Source organism: Acartia tonsa, chromosome 10 (genome assembly GCF_053477335.1).
Source record: "Acartia tonsa isolate MP-2025a chromosome 10, ASM5347733v1, whole genome shotgun sequence".
Classification (NCBI taxonomy): domain Eukaryota; kingdom Metazoa; phylum Arthropoda; class Copepoda; order Calanoida; family Acartiidae; genus Acartia; species Acartia tonsa.
Genome location: NC_137269.1, coordinates 33654714 through 33672954, shown reverse-complemented (window position 1 = coordinate 33672954; position 18241 = coordinate 33654714). Strand labels below are relative to the sequence as shown.

The 18241-nt window shown below is 40.1% G+C and overlaps 1 protein-coding gene across 1 annotated transcript in view; it reads left to right on the top strand.

Moving 5' to 3' along the window:
• The window catches only part of LOC145330776 (protein amalgam-like), a 55881-nt gene that overhangs the window by 24791 nt on the left and 12849 nt on the right, over positions 1 to 18241 (top strand). Inside the window, exon 3 of the mRNA XM_080175442.1 lies at positions 14434 to 14483. Coding sequence (XP_080031568.1) covers positions 14434 to 14483 — 50 coding nt within the window. The remainder of the gene's footprint in view (positions 1 to 14433; positions 14484 to 18241) is intronic.

Here is an 18241-nt window from a genome sequence, read left to right as displayed (position 1 = left end):
TCTATCTGAATCTAAATTTTCTTTATATAAAATCAGGGCTATTAAAACGTAAAAGAACCAGCAGACACAAGTGATTTGTATTGTAGCTTTGATACTAAAACTGTCATTTTTTGTGTGTGAAACATAGGTTTATGCAGATGTTTTAAAATAAGTGGTTACAAAAGAAACCCTATAATTAATTTATCTATAATACAAAGTAGCTTGATGTCTGTCCGTCCGTCTGAAGCTTAAGATCTCAGTAACCACTGAACCGATTGGATTTTACTCTTCAGGGTATATACCTATCGGTCCTGTGGTGGTTTTAAGCTATTTTCTTGGGGGTGGGGACACCCCCAACCCCCCAAAAAATGTAAATTTACCCCCCCCCCAAAAAAAATAATTTTCTTGAGAACACATTAGACTATGTGCAGCACCAGTAGTAATTTTCTTGAGAACACATTAGACCATTTTTTTACGAATTTTGCGAATTCGTTATTTAAACGAGAAAATGTTTTCCTGCTGGGTAGGTGCGAAAATTTGCGATCCGTTCTGCTGGGGAAGTAATAGAAGATGTAATTATACCTCTTGAGGCAAAGCCCCTAGAGGCTAGGGGCGAAGCCGCTAGTGTTATTTTATAAAGAAACAAGGATGACAACATTCGACATGAACTTCTTGATTTTAAATACTTCGTCATAGAGATGCCTTGCTTATGTTATTGTGCTTTTAGTTCTAGGAATATTTTGTTTAAATCGGTAGGATAATGAGAACAAATTTAATAAAAAAAATTGCTTAAAACCATTATAGTTAAACGAGTGTACAGGCTATCTGGTAATAATTAAAGGGATGCTTTGCTTTATTATTAAATGAATTAACATGCAAAGTTTGGAATCTATAGGACAATAACATCAATGCTAGCTTGAAGAACAAAGATAACTATTACAGAAGAACATACAGACCCTATGAGTAACAAAGCCTCTCTATTAAAAACATGAATGTTTTGCATTTATGAATGACATTTAGCCTGTCACAAAATTTAAAATTGTTTAGAAGAAAAATAATGCAAAAATTAAACATTTATGTAATTTAATAAAAATGATATTCTGCTCAAGATTGTGTAGAAAAAATACCTTACAAGTCAAAAATGCCAGAAGTTCATTTCTCTTAGTGTTATGGAGGTTAATCTAATGTTTATCATACTAGTCCCCAAAATTTTATAATAACGTTTTCATATTGTCTTATCCCTTAAGTTCCCTGATTTATCTGGTATAATCATAGTATTTTTATTTTCCAAAATCAATCAAATTCTTTCATTCTATTTTAGCCTAATTCTTACGCTTCTTGAATTTTAGTTCTTTTTTAGCACCATATCTTGCATTGGATTTTTTGTTCTTATTTGTGCTTTTTCGGGAGTGTCCCTCAAAGTTCTTAGTTAACTGCTGAATTACAAACCCCATCTTCATTTAGAGAAACCTAGTTACCTGTTACATGTCCTCATGTTTAGCAGAAGTTAACCAAAATAAAAATTGTTTTTATTAGTAAAATAATAAGAGAAGAATATTTATTACTCTATAGGCAGGCAAATTTTGTTTCCCTTTCTTAACTTTGACTTATCATTTCTAGGGCTTGCCAGCTGCGCGTCAATATGATCCATATATGACAAACTCTCTTTTCAAAAACAAAACCAAGCATTACAAGTTTACAACAGATTTTAATTTAAAGCTTTGTCGCGGCCGAGCCCTAATTATTACTGTTAGACATAAATGAAAACAACTGCTAGAGGAAACTTTTTATTTTAAAATTAAATTTGATAAAGGCTAATGTCAGTGTGTGTCCTAATTCTTTTTATGCACTTTTCTGCCGATAATTTATGTTGAAGCCACCTTATTTTCCTTTAACTATGCATATGCCTAGGCATTTTTGGATTCTTCTTACAACATTTGTTTTCATAAAGTCAAAGTTACAAGAATAAAGAAATACATATGTCATAAATTATCTTTATAATAAAGTAACAGGATGTCTGTGTGTAGCAAAAAAATCTTGCTGGAACAATATGATTCTCCTTTACAGAGTAAAGATTGTTATAGCTTAAGCCCCCTCCCCCGGAAAACTAGAGTCCTCTAGTAGGTAATAGCTAGGCTAAATGCCAAATGTCTGTGTGTCTATCTCTTTGTTTGTAACGAAGAATCATAGGTCCGGGGAAGGTTATTCACTATTTTTTGGCAGGGTATCGTATTTTCTCCCCAGAGAAATCGCCATAAGAAACAAATTGCCCATATATTTTTTTTCCATTTTTTCTTTTTAAAACTAAAATTGAATGTGGGAAGGCGTAGCCGCTAGTGTTATAAAAAGTAGTGAGATTTTTTTGTCTATTCCAATATCTCACTAACCATAATAGGTTCTCCCATTTAAGGAAGCTCCCCATAATTTCCTGGGTATTTTTCATGAACACGATAATTGTGCCCATTTGATAATAAAAAAAAGAAATTTTACAGAACCTTTAAAATGTAATTAAAATTGAATTTAGCATATAAACAAAATGTATACATTAACTTACATTTTAATAAACAGACTGAAACACACCAAACAATTTAGAAATTTGATTTTGAAAAGTGCAGCGTTTTCCCCATGCCAAAAAAATATCGTGAGTTGACTAATGGAAGTTGTTTGGCTATGTTCACATAAAATATCTAAATATAATATGATGAAATTAGCAATAAAAATACAATAACTATTTGTATAAGTATTAGTTTCTAAATTTTCGATTTTTTTTTGTTTTTTAGCATCGCTGTTTGTACATTTATCCTATTTTTATTTTTGTTAAAAAATAATCTAACTCAAACCACAAAGCAAAATTCCTTGTAAATCAAAAATAATTGGTAAGTTCATTGATTTGCTTTGAAGAGAAATCCTTACGATCATATTCTCGCTAACTTTTTCTTATTTTTTACTGCATCATTAAAACACTATTTTGTAAATTACCTTTAATGGGCAGGTTTAATCATAATTTCAGAGGTCTCATTTATTTACTAAAGGAATTTTTCCAAACTTAACATTAATGACTATACTCACAAATTTATACACTAAAGGGAGACTTCTATGAACTGTATTCAAAATGATAAAAGGAAAATAAAAAGTACTTTACTGAAAACAATATAAACCAATATTCTATTTTCTTTTAAAGAGCGCAGCTTCTTTACATTCATTGTGTTTCTAACTGATTGTCTGTCTGAACCTTCCTCCTTTATCTGCTCTGATAGTAAAGTTAGGAAGGTTTAGAATTAAACATATCAAAGAACGTAATTTTGCCAAATATATCAAATGGAGAATTTTTAAGATTTTTATAATTCTATGTGGTACAAATCCTATTATTATTATCTGTTTTAAAATCAGTAATTGTAGATTAATTCTTTTCCGTGTATAATCTACGCATTTAAAGTTTTATTATATTAGGAAAAATTTAAAAATACTTTTCTTCTACCTTTTAGAATATCCTTACTTTGAATAATAATTTAAGTAATTTTTAATAGGCGTTTTTTGAGTATAGCATATGTTTATACTAGGGTTGGGTCGGATATCCGGTCTGGCCGGTTATCGGCCGGATATCCGGTCATTTTCAATATCTGGCCGGATACCGGATATTAAAACTATCCGGTTACATGATATCCGGCTGATTTTGACGCCGGATATCCGGTAAATTGCCGGATATCGAACGTTGGCCAGATATCCGGCATTATTAATTAGCCGAGTATCCGGTATCTGGCCAAAAAAGTATCCGGCCCAACCCTAGTTTATACTAACGGCTTAAAGTATTTTAAAGGGAAAGGTAGTATTCAGCAAAATAATCCTTATCAAGAGTAAACTTTATATATTTACTAGCCTACTAGTGACCTATGTGAATCTTCCCTAAAATTATATATTATGGATTTAGACACTGGTAGTTTGAAACCAACTAATCAAAAGTTTTTGGCTATCAGAAAGATAATGTTGTTATAAAACTCTGGGTACTTTTTTCTCCTCTATTAAACACTTCCTTAAAGTCAAACCTACAAAATATGATTTTATAATTAAATCATTATTCAAAATATTTTCATTAATTAGAACAATATACAAGATTATACAAATACACGTCAAAGTTCCTCTATATATAATTATATATATCTTATATAGTTTTTAAAAGCGAAGCTTTTCTATAATTAGGGTCGGTCCGTCTGTAATGGATAGCTTTCTTCGTTAATTTAGGCATGTTAGAATTGTTCTATCGATTTCAAACTTTGCATGATGATTCCTGTAATAGTTAGGTACGATTCAGAAAGCGCACCAACTTTATAATCGTTACCGGAATATCCGTACGTCTAATTTACACATGTTGATTTTTAACTTTCTTTACAAAAAAATTTATGTCATATAATCACCGATTGATCAGATTTTTGGAATTTAAGAAATTTTGCAACAAATTTACGTATAATTTTGTCAAAACTTATTTATTTATATTTTGTATATATTTAGTTCTGACACTCTACAAGAATTATTGTTCGTTTGTCACACCGTTTCAGAGCTTCGCTTTTATGGATGTTGTCATCCATGTTAATAGAACAGTTACTGTATAAATATGATTTACCTGAACTTCAATTCATCTAAAAATATTAAGCTACATCAAAAATTAACATTCCCTTTTTTATGTTCGTCTTGTATTATTGTTTATCATATACATATATTTTCATTACAGTATAATTAGAAGGCATAGTCGGGGAGGGGGGGTTATCTATGATGTTAAATAGTATTTAAAGAAATTATTTTCAATTTACGCACAAATATATATTAGGGCGAGTTCATATCGGAAATAGACAAAGAGGGGATGTGCAACAGATAAAACTAACTTAAATAAAATGTCTGACCGAAAAAGAAACTTAAAAAATTGAGATTTAGAATGCGACCACGTAAAAATGTATTTCATTAATAAAATAATATACAAAGACGACATTCAAGTCCTTTCCACTTGTTATCTCAGTTGCTATTAGTGCTAGAAGGCTAAATATTTTTGTGCATTTCCCCAGTTTAATAATGGATTTCCGACTATAAGTCAGTCAAAGTCATATTTCGCTTCCTTACCCTTTATTTACCAATCTTTTATCAACGACCAGAAATACAATTGTAGAGCTATTTGTAAAAGAGAGTAAAAAAATTATTGAATCAGAACTATGGCTTCATGGTGCTCCCAGGAAAGGCATTGAGTAGTAGAATCAGGAACTTTTGTCCGTTTCAAAATATCTCGTTCCTAGCCTTAGAAATTACTAAAAAACCACCATTTTCATAGGTTTATTGAGAATTGTCCAATTTGTAGAGGTTTTATGAGGTTTTCTCAGGCTAGGAATAAGATTTTTTCAAACGGTCAAAAGTTCCTGATTCTACTCCTCAATGCCTTTCATGGGAGCACAATGAAGCCATAGTTCTGATTCAATAAATTTTTGACACCCATTTACAAATAGCTATACAATTGAACGCCTGGTCGTCAGCAGTTTCAAGACTTAGGATAAATTTTAAATCATCCAGAGGTGTATTGTGGTATTCGGCAACCTTGAGCCATGCCTATGGCAACCCTGACCTGGGTTCGGGGAAGGGCCGAGGGCCCTCCCCCGAGTCCTGGGGAAGGGGTCTGCCGACCCCCTCCCTATGCCTAAAATTAATGATAGATTCTGACAGCCTTATTATGGTTAAGCTGTATTGTTAATTTCCCCCACCCTTTCCAGGGATGGGGGATCATTATTGCCCAAACTGACTATTGTATATGTATTATATTGATTCTGTTTATGATTATTTATTCCTATCTGTGTATTTATTGTTTGTTGTATATAACTTTAGTAAACCTTAGACCCTGAATAAAGGAACAACTGAATAGACTCTGTTTATTATTTAGTGATTGCTAGAGAAGCGTAGCTTCTCTATAGTATAGGTGTCCACGTCTGTTCACACTGCCGTAGTCATTTGAACTCTGGTGTCTGCCATTTATCCTAGGCGGATACCACAACTTTTGGTGACAGCTGTGTGAGATTACGGCAAACCACAAGTGTAGAGCAGACGCGCAGCTGAGGCTAAGGTACTCCCAGCAGTGAAACTGGCAAAACTGACACAAGCAACCTGAATTACCCACCCTGGATAGCAAGGTCTAACTCTGCATCCGGCAGTTGTGGAAGCGAAACCTAGCTAAAGACCACTAAGTGTGGCCGAACCCGAGCTGCGGAGAGTAGCGAAATCGGACAAGAGACTGCGGAGAGCAGCGAAACTTGACGGAGAACCGCGAGAAGCGCCGACATCTAACGGAGAATTGAGCGCTCAAGGGCTGAAACAGGCCTGCAGACGGGCTGAAACAGGCCAAATAAGTGCAAACGGCTGAAAATAGGCCAACATTTACTGCAAGAGATAGCAGGATCCAAACCAGCGGCGCTGCAGGAAGGGACATTCCCTGCCGCCAGCAGCCGGATTCGGATACACGGCGCTGCAGGACGGGACATTCCCTGCCGCCGACAGGCTGAAACAAGCCAAATAGCTGCGAGCTGCGAGCGAAAATACGAGTGTAGTGTACCAAGCAGAAGAAAAACTACGTTAACTCCAAGTACCCTGAGAGGCTACAGCGCAGCCACCCATCTAGAAAAACAGATATTATATCACATTTTAGGGATTACCACCCTAGTGTGAAGGCTGAACAATAGATTTATGAGCAAGGCTTGGTAAACAAATTTGTTGTGTATTGTGATAAAGCTAAAAATAGAACAGGCTTGGTAAGCAAATCTGTTGTGTATTGTGACAAAGCCAAAAAATAGAACCTAGATGTAATATAACAATGCATTGATAAACAATCTAACCCCCCAAGCCTTCAGTACAACAAATACACCCCTTATCCCAACGGAAGGGGAGGGGCCCACCATCAATTGAAGCCAATACAATCGAGGTGACATAACAATAAGCTCAGGATTAAGGAAAGGGCACAATTACCTCACCACACAGTTACTTCAAACCTACAGACCCCCCCCCTCCCCATAGGGGGGAACGGACGGTTTTACCCCGTCCCCTCACGCGCTCCCCCTTCCTACCCACACTTGAATAAGTCCGCCCACGGTGTGGAGATAGCGACCGGGAGAACAGAGCGCCATTTACGGGTCGCGCAGTAGAGCTTGGGACGCACAACAAAATTCAACGGACGAATAAGACAAAGCGGACCAATGAGAGAGCAGATTGAGGGATAGGTGCGCGTTTTACCTGTGTGCGCGAATCTGACGGTGCGTAAGCGCGTTGCAAGGAAAGGATATTTCACGCACACACACACACACAGGAGCGGAGCTACTCCATAGCATCCAACAGTTTAGACCCTCAACAGCTATCTACACCTACCAGCCTACTCTACAACTCAGAAACTAGTGACAAGTACTTTAGGTACACCTAATTTAAATCTTTGTAGTTAAACTACCAACCTAGTGATAAACAGTGTTGGCTGCTAGGCTAGAAAGCCTCAAGTGTAAACCATTTATAGTATTGACTTAAAACTTCGTGTCCCGCCGCTGAACCTTTGACCCGATGGAGCAGCCACAAGCGCCAGGAGGCGACCAGCTCCAAGGATGGCTCCAGGATGATCCCCAGCCGGCTCCAGCCGAGTACCGCAAGCTGATGCTGAGTAACCTGCCGGAGTATCGAGGACCGCCCAAGCAATCCTGGAGTTCCCACATCCGGAGACTCGAAATGTCATGGGCGGCTTACCGTGTGCCCCCCCATGACACACTAAATCGCCGCAACGCCCTTTTACTATCCCTGGCGGGGCAAGCAGCGGAGATGGCCTCTCATCTGTTTGGCAAGGCAGGCCAAGCCTTGACATACGAACAAGTCAAGGCCGAGTGTGAAATGTTATTTCGTCCAGCCTATGAATCTCAGACCCTGAAGCAAGCCTTCAGAGATTATAGGCAACACTCGACAGAACCTATACAAGCATACATATCCACAAAGTGTGCATTGTATAGGGAGGCCTATAGCCACGAGGACCTTGAATTATTGATAGACGAATTAAATCGTGGCATTCGTAACGCTAATGTGAAACATGAAATGATGGGTCATGAGATCGCCTCGGTACCTGAGTACACGAGGCGAGCCATGTTTACCGTCACAATGATCACCAAGCAGCTGAAGGAGGGTGTGTGCCTAGTGGACGCCACCGACGGGCTCACGGGATCAGCCAGCGTCCAGTTGCCCCAAAATGATGAGTCGGAGCCAATGGAGATTAACGCCTTGGCTCCGGGTCTCCACCAGATGGGGAAGGTCGCCCCAGATGACAAGATTCCAGGCCGCTGCTATCGCTGCCATGGGAAAGGCCACCGAGTCCGAGACTGTCCTACGCCTATGGAGGTCAGCCTAGAAGAGAGACACACCCAGCCACGCCGTGACCGTCCTGCCAAATGTGACCGTTGCCATTACGCAGGCCATACGGCGGCCGAGTGCAAGGCTGACTGGGACCAGGTAGCCGGCCGGAGATGCGTCGCTGACAAGGGCGCTCCCTCAGGAAAGCCCAGCAGAGTAGCCAACATGGAAGGGAGCGCGCCCCCAGCAACACTCCAGCAAGCAGCCGCCCCCAACGCAGCGGGCCGAGCCAACGGAATGCCGCAGTTTGGAACCGTCCCAGCTAGGATCAATGTGCTGGGAGGAGCGGCTGAACCCAACCGGGTTGGTCTGGGCTTCAGCCTCAATCACCTGGGACCGGAGTTCGTGCAGCCCACCAACATTGCAGAGCCAGAAGTCCTGAGGCCTCAACCCTTCAGCCTCAACATGATGGGGCCTGCCAGACCGAGTCTACCCAGCAAGAGTGGAGGGGCGCTACCCAGCGCCACTGAGACGGTGTACGGGGAGGCCCTGGCGGCCGCTGAGCGAGAGAGGCAAGAGGCGCTAGCCAGCGCATCGGAGTCGATGTATGGGGAGCCATCCGGCGCCGCCACCTGGGAAGGACGAGAGGTGCGCCCCCGCACCCCCAAGCTGATGTCTGGGGCGGCAACCGCCGCCGCCACCTGCGATGACTGGGGGGTGCTATCCAGCGCCCCCACCCTGGTGCCTGGGCGACAACCGTCGCCGCCACCGAGATACCTGGATCCTGGAACGAGCCAGCAGCCCCAGAGGGAGGGGTGACATCCGTCACCCCCAGTCAGCCAGCGCCACCAGCCCGTAGGGAGAGCCCAGCCATACACCATCCAGCGCCCCCTGCCAGCCGAGGGAACCCAGCTGCCCACCATTCCCAACCGAGCCAGGATAAGTTAAATTTGACAAATGTATTGTATCCAAAGTATTGTAACCCTCCAGCCTTGCCTGTGCCTCCCGCACCAGAGGCTGGGGAGATTGAAATTTGGGGATATAAGGACTTGCCTGTGCCACATGCACCTGAGTTCCTAGGGCAGGGGAGGGACGTAATACAGGGCGAGCCTGTGCCACACGCACTCCAGCCCCATGCCACTGGGCATGCCATGGACAAGGGAAGGGACCCCTTGGGGCTAGGGGAGCCGACACCCAGGCAGGCGCCAGTCGCCTGCCAGTCTGTCATTGGGGAGGGTATCGGGATGCCCCGGGCACCCAAAGATAACGCTCAATGGAAATTTATATCTAGCCAGGAGCAGCCTAGCAGTGTCCAGCCCCAAGAAGCAGCCGTGGCCCGAGCCGAGGATCCCCAGACGCGTGCGCGAGGTCAATGGCTGTCTGGTAGATTCTCACACTGGTGGATGGTTCTGTGGGGACTACTGCTCGCAGCCGTGTGGCCTACAACTAGCTACGTCCTGGTAGGGTGGGACTGTGCCAACCCCACCCATGTCACAGCCTACAACAAGGAGAAGATGTGTAGCACGGAGCCGCTACACCAGGAGGTGCCCTTGGGCCATGAGGTACATGTCCTGCAGCAAGATTAGGGAAACAACGGGATATAGCTGTCAACTCACCGTGTCCCAGTGGACATTTAGGTGTGGAGTATGGGGCCACCTCAAGGTGACCTCGGTCCCCACCCTCATGCGGCCAACCAAGATTGATCCAGAAACGTGCCGAGACCTGGCCAGGAACCGAGTCTACACGCTGCCAGGCAAGACCCAGCCACTGACGTTTCAGCTGAACCATCCCCTGTTCTTCACCCTCGATATGGTGAGCGCCTTGGTCAACAGCTCCGAGGGGGTGGGTTGTGAAGGGGAGGACGTCCATTTCGAGGGCCAGCTGTACCGCAATGAATTAGTGCACCAGGAGCGACGGCTGCTGGTCAAGGAAGAGACCTATATAGTCGAAAATGGACGGGTGGAGTCCCAGTCTGACCACCTGACCCTAGAGTGTCCCCATTCTGAGCTGTCCTGCATCACTGGGGAGGCCACCTACGTGTGGGACCACCTGGGGAGAGATTGCCCCTTGAGGCTGATCCGCAGCCTCCAGCCTAGCCTGGTGATGGATGCGTTTCTGGTTGACCATCAAGCCCAATTCTTCATCAACATGACAACCCCCACCTCAATAGTGAACTGCGACTTTGAGGCCCATGCCACCAACCACCCAGCATTGTTCGTGGCAGCCGACCCGGCCGCGGCAGCGCTGCCCAGAGTATCGGCCAGGGACGTGGATGTCCCCCTGCAGGCCCAGATACATGCAGGTTACATCGGATTTACCCTGGAAACTCGAATGAGAAGCACCGCAGCAGAAGAAGTAGCGGCCAATTGCTGGAAGCTCCAGCACCTAGACCCGGCCCATCCGGTGCGTGTCCAGGGGAGCACGTTCTCTGTGCTGAGGGGAGATGTACTGCTCCAGCTTACCTGCCAACGCAATAAATATGTTGTCAGGGAGAGCAATGAATGTTGGGACAAGGTGCCGGTGGAGCCCACAGGATTTTTAGATGCCGTGACAAAGGTGTATAGCGGCCACGCCACCAAAATTCCCTGCTCCTCCACCTACCCCCTAACTGTACACGCTGAGGAAGGCTGGATAGAGCTAACCCCCGCACCTAAGAAGAGGCCACCCCCGCTGGATACACCCAAGCAGCTGCTGACAGAGCCCTTGGATGACTTTAGTTCGGGAGGCTTGTATTCGCAGGCTGAGCTGAACGACTGGCAGCAGCTGCTAGCGTTCCCAGCGTATAAGGCCGCCATGCTGACCGGCCTGTCGTATGGCTCATGCGTTCAGCAAGGTAGCTGTTCAGCCACCGGAGACCATGGGATCGTGTCCTACGATATTGACCGACTGGCGGAGGAAGGAGAAGCAACCCTGGATGTCTGGGCTGGGTTCAGACAGGCTATTCACGAGTGGGGAGATGGCGCAGCCATACTGTGTTTGCTGTTGTTGATTCTCAAGCTGCTGGGAGACTTAACCATCATTTCCCTGGCAGCCGCACAAGGAGGTGTACGGGCCGCCATGAACGCGATGTCACAAGTGTTCCTGTACCACCCAACCTTGTATCGTAAGGCCTTGGCCAGAGCCAGGCTCACCCATGCCAAGTCCCGGGACTTTTCAGTAGACTGGGATGCCATTCCTATCGGCTGGGAAGCAGCCGAGGAAATGGTATCCATGCAATCAGCCGATAGTGGGAATGACCGCCCAGGCAGGCCTGGGCCACACCCTGGAAAGCCCCGCGGCCCCTCGGGAGGCCAGGCTGTCGCTCAGACGGTCAACCTGGTAGCCAGTGCCCCAGCCGCTGCCAACAACAACCAGAACGCCCCGCTACTGACCGGCCCCGCAGCGGCTGTGCCCCACGCCAACCTGACACCTGCTGGCGCCGAGCTACGTGTCCAACAAAAGCCAGCCTCTACCTTCTATCCCACGTTGGGAGCCCATCAGCCCTGAAAATCACCACTAGGATTCCATTGAATCATTATCGCTTGTATATAAATTAGCCCTAAGGAGCGGGCCGAAGGCCTCAACCACTGTCGGAAGTCTGGCAGGGAGACCCCCTCCCAGCCTCCCGAGGGGAGAGTTGTGGTATTCGGCAACCGTGAGCCATGCCTATGGCAACCCTGACCTGGGTTCGGGGAAGGGCCAAGGGCCCTCCCCCGAGTCCTGGGGAAGGGGTCTGCCGACCCCCTCCCTATGCCTAAAATTAATGATAGATTCTGACAGCCTTATTATGGTTAAGCTGTATTGTTAATTCCCCCCACCCTTTCCAGGGATGGGGGATCATTATTGCCCAAACTGACTATTGTATATGTATTATATTGATTCTGTTTATGATTATTTATTCCTATCTGTGTATTTATTGTTTGTTGTATATAACTTTAGTAAACCTTAGACCCTGAATAAAGGAACAACTGAATAGACTCTGTTTATTATTTAGTGATTGCTAGAGAAGCGTAGCTTCTCTATAGTATAGGTGTCCACGTCTGTTCACACTGCCGTAGTCATTTGAACTCTGGTGTCTGCCATTTATCCTAGGCGGATACCACAGTATTATACTCATAAAAATCATTTGCAGTTCCCCGCTTTGGTCTCAGAAAAAAAATGTCCAAAATCGACCCACCCTAATATATATAATGTGTGGGGAGGGGGGGAGGGGGGTGGTAACACCTTATAACCAAAGAAATTAAGAATTATTTACACAAAAAAGACATTTTTTCTTCTTTTTATATAGCTGAAATGCAGAAGGTGATCACTTATACTTATGGATATAGATATCCTTTATATACTGGATGAATAACGTTTTTATAAAATTTAATTAATTGATAATATCTTAATTAGCATACAGTTTCTATAGGATTTCCAGATTGCACACATTTTATTCAAATATTTTAATTATTATTCCATTAATTCAATGATTATACAACTTTTGAAAAAGAGAAGTCATCCTTCCTTTGGTTGGGTGGACCAATGCATATAAGCTCCCCAACCCTCATTGTTTTAACAAATAAAATCCGCCTTTGCGAAGCTTTCTAAATTTAACCCTATTTTAAACTACCTTTTAAAGCAAAGCGTTTCTATTTTTAGGGTTGGTCCGTTAATACGTCCGAAAGCTCTTATTGTTAATTTAGGCTTCTTTAAAATTTCCTATCTTTTCAAATTTGACATTATTCCTGTAATAATTAGGTATGATTTAGAAAGCGTAGCAACTCCATAATTTTCATTAGAAAGTCTGAAAGTTCATATAAAACAAGTTGATTTTATACGTTTTTGATTGATAGAATTATCATATTCATTTGAATTTTAGAATAATGATTTATAGGAAAATAAGGTAACATTTTTTAGGCTAATCATCAAAATGTTTATTCTTAAGCAGTATCCTGTTTTTAAGTAATTTGCAACAAATTTACCAAGTGTACCAGCTGCACCTAACTGTTAGTCTAGATGTTCAACTGCTTGTTTAGCTGCAGCAATTTTCTTTAAAACCTGCAGCTGCCGAGCCCTACGTATTATATCTGCCTAGTATGAATGAAAATTAAAATTTCTAAATTAAAATTCTAAAATAATATGTCAAATTTTAGTTTATGTGTGTTAGTGAGTTTGTGTCTGTATGGGTGGAGGTGTGCGTTTGTGTATGTGTGTGTGAGTGAGTGCGTATGTGGGTGTGCGTGTGTGTTGTGTGGAGGTAAAATAATTAGTTTCCTTGAATTACACATCACAAATTTTATATAGAATTTAAGTTACATTTTTACATTTTTTTGCAGCAAAGTTACTTAATAAAACTTTCTGTCTATGTGTCCGTCGGCCTATCTGCTAGTTTGTTTGTCTCACCTTTATGACAATGTAATTTCTTTGGTTGTTATATGATGTTGGCAGATTTTTTTTGAGAAGATTTCCTCGGTCATCTAATTAAAAATAATTACTTACTGGCCTTCTTAAAATTTTGCAGTTGAACTATTGTAATGCTATACTGAAGGGGTAAAAGGTTTAAAACTAGTTGGATGATGCTAATATTCATAAGTTAGCTATAGAAATAATAATTGATGGAAAAATAAAATAAATTATAAATTTTAAAATGAAGTAAGGTTTAATATTTGGTTTTGAAATATTTGACTAATTGTGTCTCAAGTTATATTTTAGGTTTTCCTTATCTTTAGCTATTAAACCTTTTGTTATTAAATCGATTGGGGGGGGGGGGGGCAATGAATATCTATTAAATTACGTAGCTTCTCTAAAACTTTGCATTGTACGTACATTCATCCTCAGACATTGCTTAGGAAATCGACCAGATCTTTTTTTAAATTGAAAATTTATAGATTATAGATTATATTGGCCTATTTTTGGTTATTCATATTGTATGACACTATAAGCTGCTTCACAAAAAAACATCCAAAAATCTGCTTTCACATCTATTTTCTACAGGTTCATGGTTTTCATTGAGATTTTGCTTATTCTATCTCTTTTTTTTCTCTGTTATGGCAATTGAACATCGGCTCAATAACGATATAACTTTGTCCGAGCCTCCATTTAATGATTTATTTGTGCTTCGCTACTAATTTGTTATCCTTGTTTTATTTTTAGGTTGGTTCAACCGCGGAGTTGACTTGCTCTGTTCATAATCTAGGAGAGAGGTAAGTCCATTTTTGTATAAAGCCACCCCCCCCCCCCCCCCACCAAATTAAAATTGTATGGGAGTATAACTCTCCTTCCCCTTATATAATTGCAAAAAGCTTCGGGTCATGGAAAGAAAACAAAGTTGCAGGTTTCGTCGCATTTTCACAGTTGCTTTTGAAAGGTAGTTTTAGGTTAGGTAAGTGTTAATGATTGCCCCGCAGGGTTAGAGCCCTCCGCAGGGACTAGAAAAAGGAGAAAAGCTACTGTAAAAATGCGACGAAACCCAAAACTTTGCTTTCTTTCCATGATCCAAAGGTTCAATTATGTTTAAAACCAAATTTAAATTTTAAAAAAAGACGAAAAAACTACAACGATAATTAATTAATAATTAAGTTATTTTTGGTGCTAATATTTTGAATTTAACATAAGAAATTAATTGGCTTTCAGTTATTTGTTGGAAAAGAAACAACTTTTAAAGCCTGGGCTATACTTAGGCTATAATGATAAAATGTTGTTGTTAAATATATTTTTAAATGCTTTCTAAATCAGCAGGAAACAGTAGACAAACCTTTTTATCTGCTATTTTAGGAATTAGAATAAAAAGATAATTCTATTTATTATTTACGTTTTGTTACCATTTTTGTCAGTCTATAGACAAAAGATTTTTAAAATATGGAGACAGTCTTTTTTTAGTTGCGCAGCTACCTTATAATTTATTGGTAATGTCTGTATGTAAATAATGGTACATTTCCCGCTGTCTGAAAATTATTAACTAAATAATTGCTTTACATTTATAAAAGACTTTAAGACAATGTTTATACAATCAAAGGGTTGGTGTTCGGCAAAAGGAGTTGTTAATCATCCTAAAAAATATGACAAAAGTTTTGGAGTTACCCTCAAAGGACATTGTTTAGCAAAGAGGATAAGTTAGATTATATTGGATATTGTTTAGGCCAGCAGGGTTTGGGCATCGAAGTTATAGGCTCCGCATGATTAGGGTCCCCTGCAGTCGTAAGTGCACTTTGAGGGTGGGCACCAATTTTCTAAAATATTCTTTGTTCATAATTATATAATTTCCATTATCCAGACTTAACTTGGCATGATGACTTTAGTCTTTTATTTTTCACAGGGATTTTAAGGGATACGCTGAAACATCCATAGTGAAAAAAATATAAAAGTACTCCTTATGAAGATAAAATTAATGGTTGAAAAATTATTGCATTTTTAGTTTGGAACATTTTATTGAAATTCAATAAAAGTACCCAAAGTTTTTAAGCCATAGAATAAGAATATTTATGATACAATTCTAGTTTTCAATTACAATGTCTCATCCTTCCCTACGTGATTTTTCAATACTTCACTGAATAAAAGAACTGTTGTTCTAGAACAAGAATGATTACTTCCATCCTTATAATAAAATAACAGGATCGCTGTCTGAGTGTCTCTACATTAACAAAAAATGAGTTTAAAAAATAAAATATAAAACCCACCCCTCTTTTTCTTTTTACTTTTTCTTTTTGAAACTAAAACTAAAGTGTTTATTTCAACACCCCACTACCGTAGTAGGTGCGTAGTATCCTTATACTAAAGTAACATGATGTTTGTCTGTGTGTCTGTACCGAAGGATCTCGCTAACCGCTGAACCGATCGGGTTCTTCTTAACAGGGTAGCTTCTTAAAGGTCCCGGAAAGTTTTAGAACTATTTTTGGGGGAGGGTACCACCACCCTCCCAAGAGAAATCACAAAAAAATCGAAAAACATTGAAATATTTTCGCCGCATAGTGTCGATAGCGTAGTCGCGCTGCGTAGAGACATGAATTTGACAGCTGATAACATAGACAAATTATTTATCAAATTAGATATTTAAAAAAAAACATTGAAATGCCACTAGAGGCCTCTAGGGGCGAAGCCCCTAGTTATTTCATAAAGTATTGGGGTTATTTTGTAAGATTTCCAGAACTACTGAACCGATTTAGGGTAGCTTCACAGAGGATCCAGGATGGTTTAGGTTTAGATTTAAATCTTGGGAAGGTTTTCTCCTATTTTCTGTATAATAAATCTAATTAATGTGCAATTCTTTTAAAAACTCGACAAAGGTGTAATTATATAATGTTTGTTTGTCTTATTCCAAACAAACTATTGAAAAAGTAATCATCAATCCATCTTTGGATCAATTGGATAAAAGTTTTATTTCAAATATAGAGGCTGCGCTTCTACACTCTGCGGCTTTGCCTCACATTTATTTATATTTTGATGAACATTGTGAAATGAAAATATTTTTCTATTTTTATTATCAGAGCAATATGTCATAGGATATTTTGGATATTTAGATGAAAAATTACCAAAAGCTTCTCTGGAAATTGATAGGCTAATAACTGGATCTTACTGGACACATAGATTATTTGTTTGACTTCAACAAAGCCTCTAAATGGCCAAAATACTTTTAGATAAAAACATTATCAAAAATAGGTGTTTAGGCCAATTCAAGGTTCATTTTATGATCCTCCAAGACCCTAGCAAAATGGCTTTGCAATTTTTACTTAGATACTTAAAATTGAGAACCATAGCGTATATTTCATATCTACATATAATAAATATATTATAAAAATTCGAAGCCGTTTCCCAAAACGGAAGTACCTCAGAAATGTTTTATCAAATAGGATACCACACAAAAATCTCTAGCTTCTTTAGAAGCTGGGCTAATAGAGAGGGGGGGAGGTTAGACCCCACCTCCTTGACATCTAAAGGGAGGCCCATCTGCTAAGAGTTAATGTAGTTATTCCGTAATTTTATTTATATGAATTTGTTACAAAATTATTTTAAGGAATAAGATCATCAAAATATTTTAACTATTTGCCATTTAACAAAATAAAATCCAATATTATGAAATACCCATGCTTTTAATTGAAAGATAAAAGATTGCGACTGTATGAACCCTGATATTCTAAAATTCAATAAGGATGTGTTAAACATATATTCAATGATGAATTTACAATATATTTAGTCATTAGAAGTATTTATTTTCTAGCTTTTAAAACCTAAAAAAACTCTTTAGTAAAGGATACTCTATTAGGTGACATATGTCGGAGCGGACACTTAACCTATTTTAACCCATCCTATAGGTTTTTAAATTCCTAAGAAATGCGGGGGGTTTATTTGTATATTCATATCTTAACCTAACCTAACCTCAATACAAATACTTTATTAACTTAATATTTTAGACACTTCTGTATTTGTCCACTCTGACGTTTGTTCACCTGCGTTTGACCTGGATCCTTATATAGTACGTGATATTGCCACAAAACTACCAGATAACTGATATAAGGACCTTTGTCTGGTAGTCCTCACTGAGCATGATAATGCGAAGCGCCTGTATGTATTGTATTCATAATAATTTAAATAATAATGTCAATTGTCAAGGTTTGTCATACAAGAAATAGAATCTATTTTAGCCTATTTATTTTGATAACAATAAGTACAGTACAATAAGTGCTACGCCACTGTAATGAGTTTAAAAGCAATTTAATAGTTATTTCTCGTATCGTATTATAAACGGCTTTCCGCGGATATAGAATGTACAATTATAAGATTAAAACTAGTTTTAATCCTATGATTGTACATTTCTATATTCGTAGAAAACTGGATATAAAACGATGCTAGACATAGTTTTTTCGGGTACATGGCAGATTTACCACTAGCAAAAAAACAGCGATATTACTGTCATAAACACAGTGATTTGCTGTCATAAACACAGTTTTACTGTCAAATTCACACC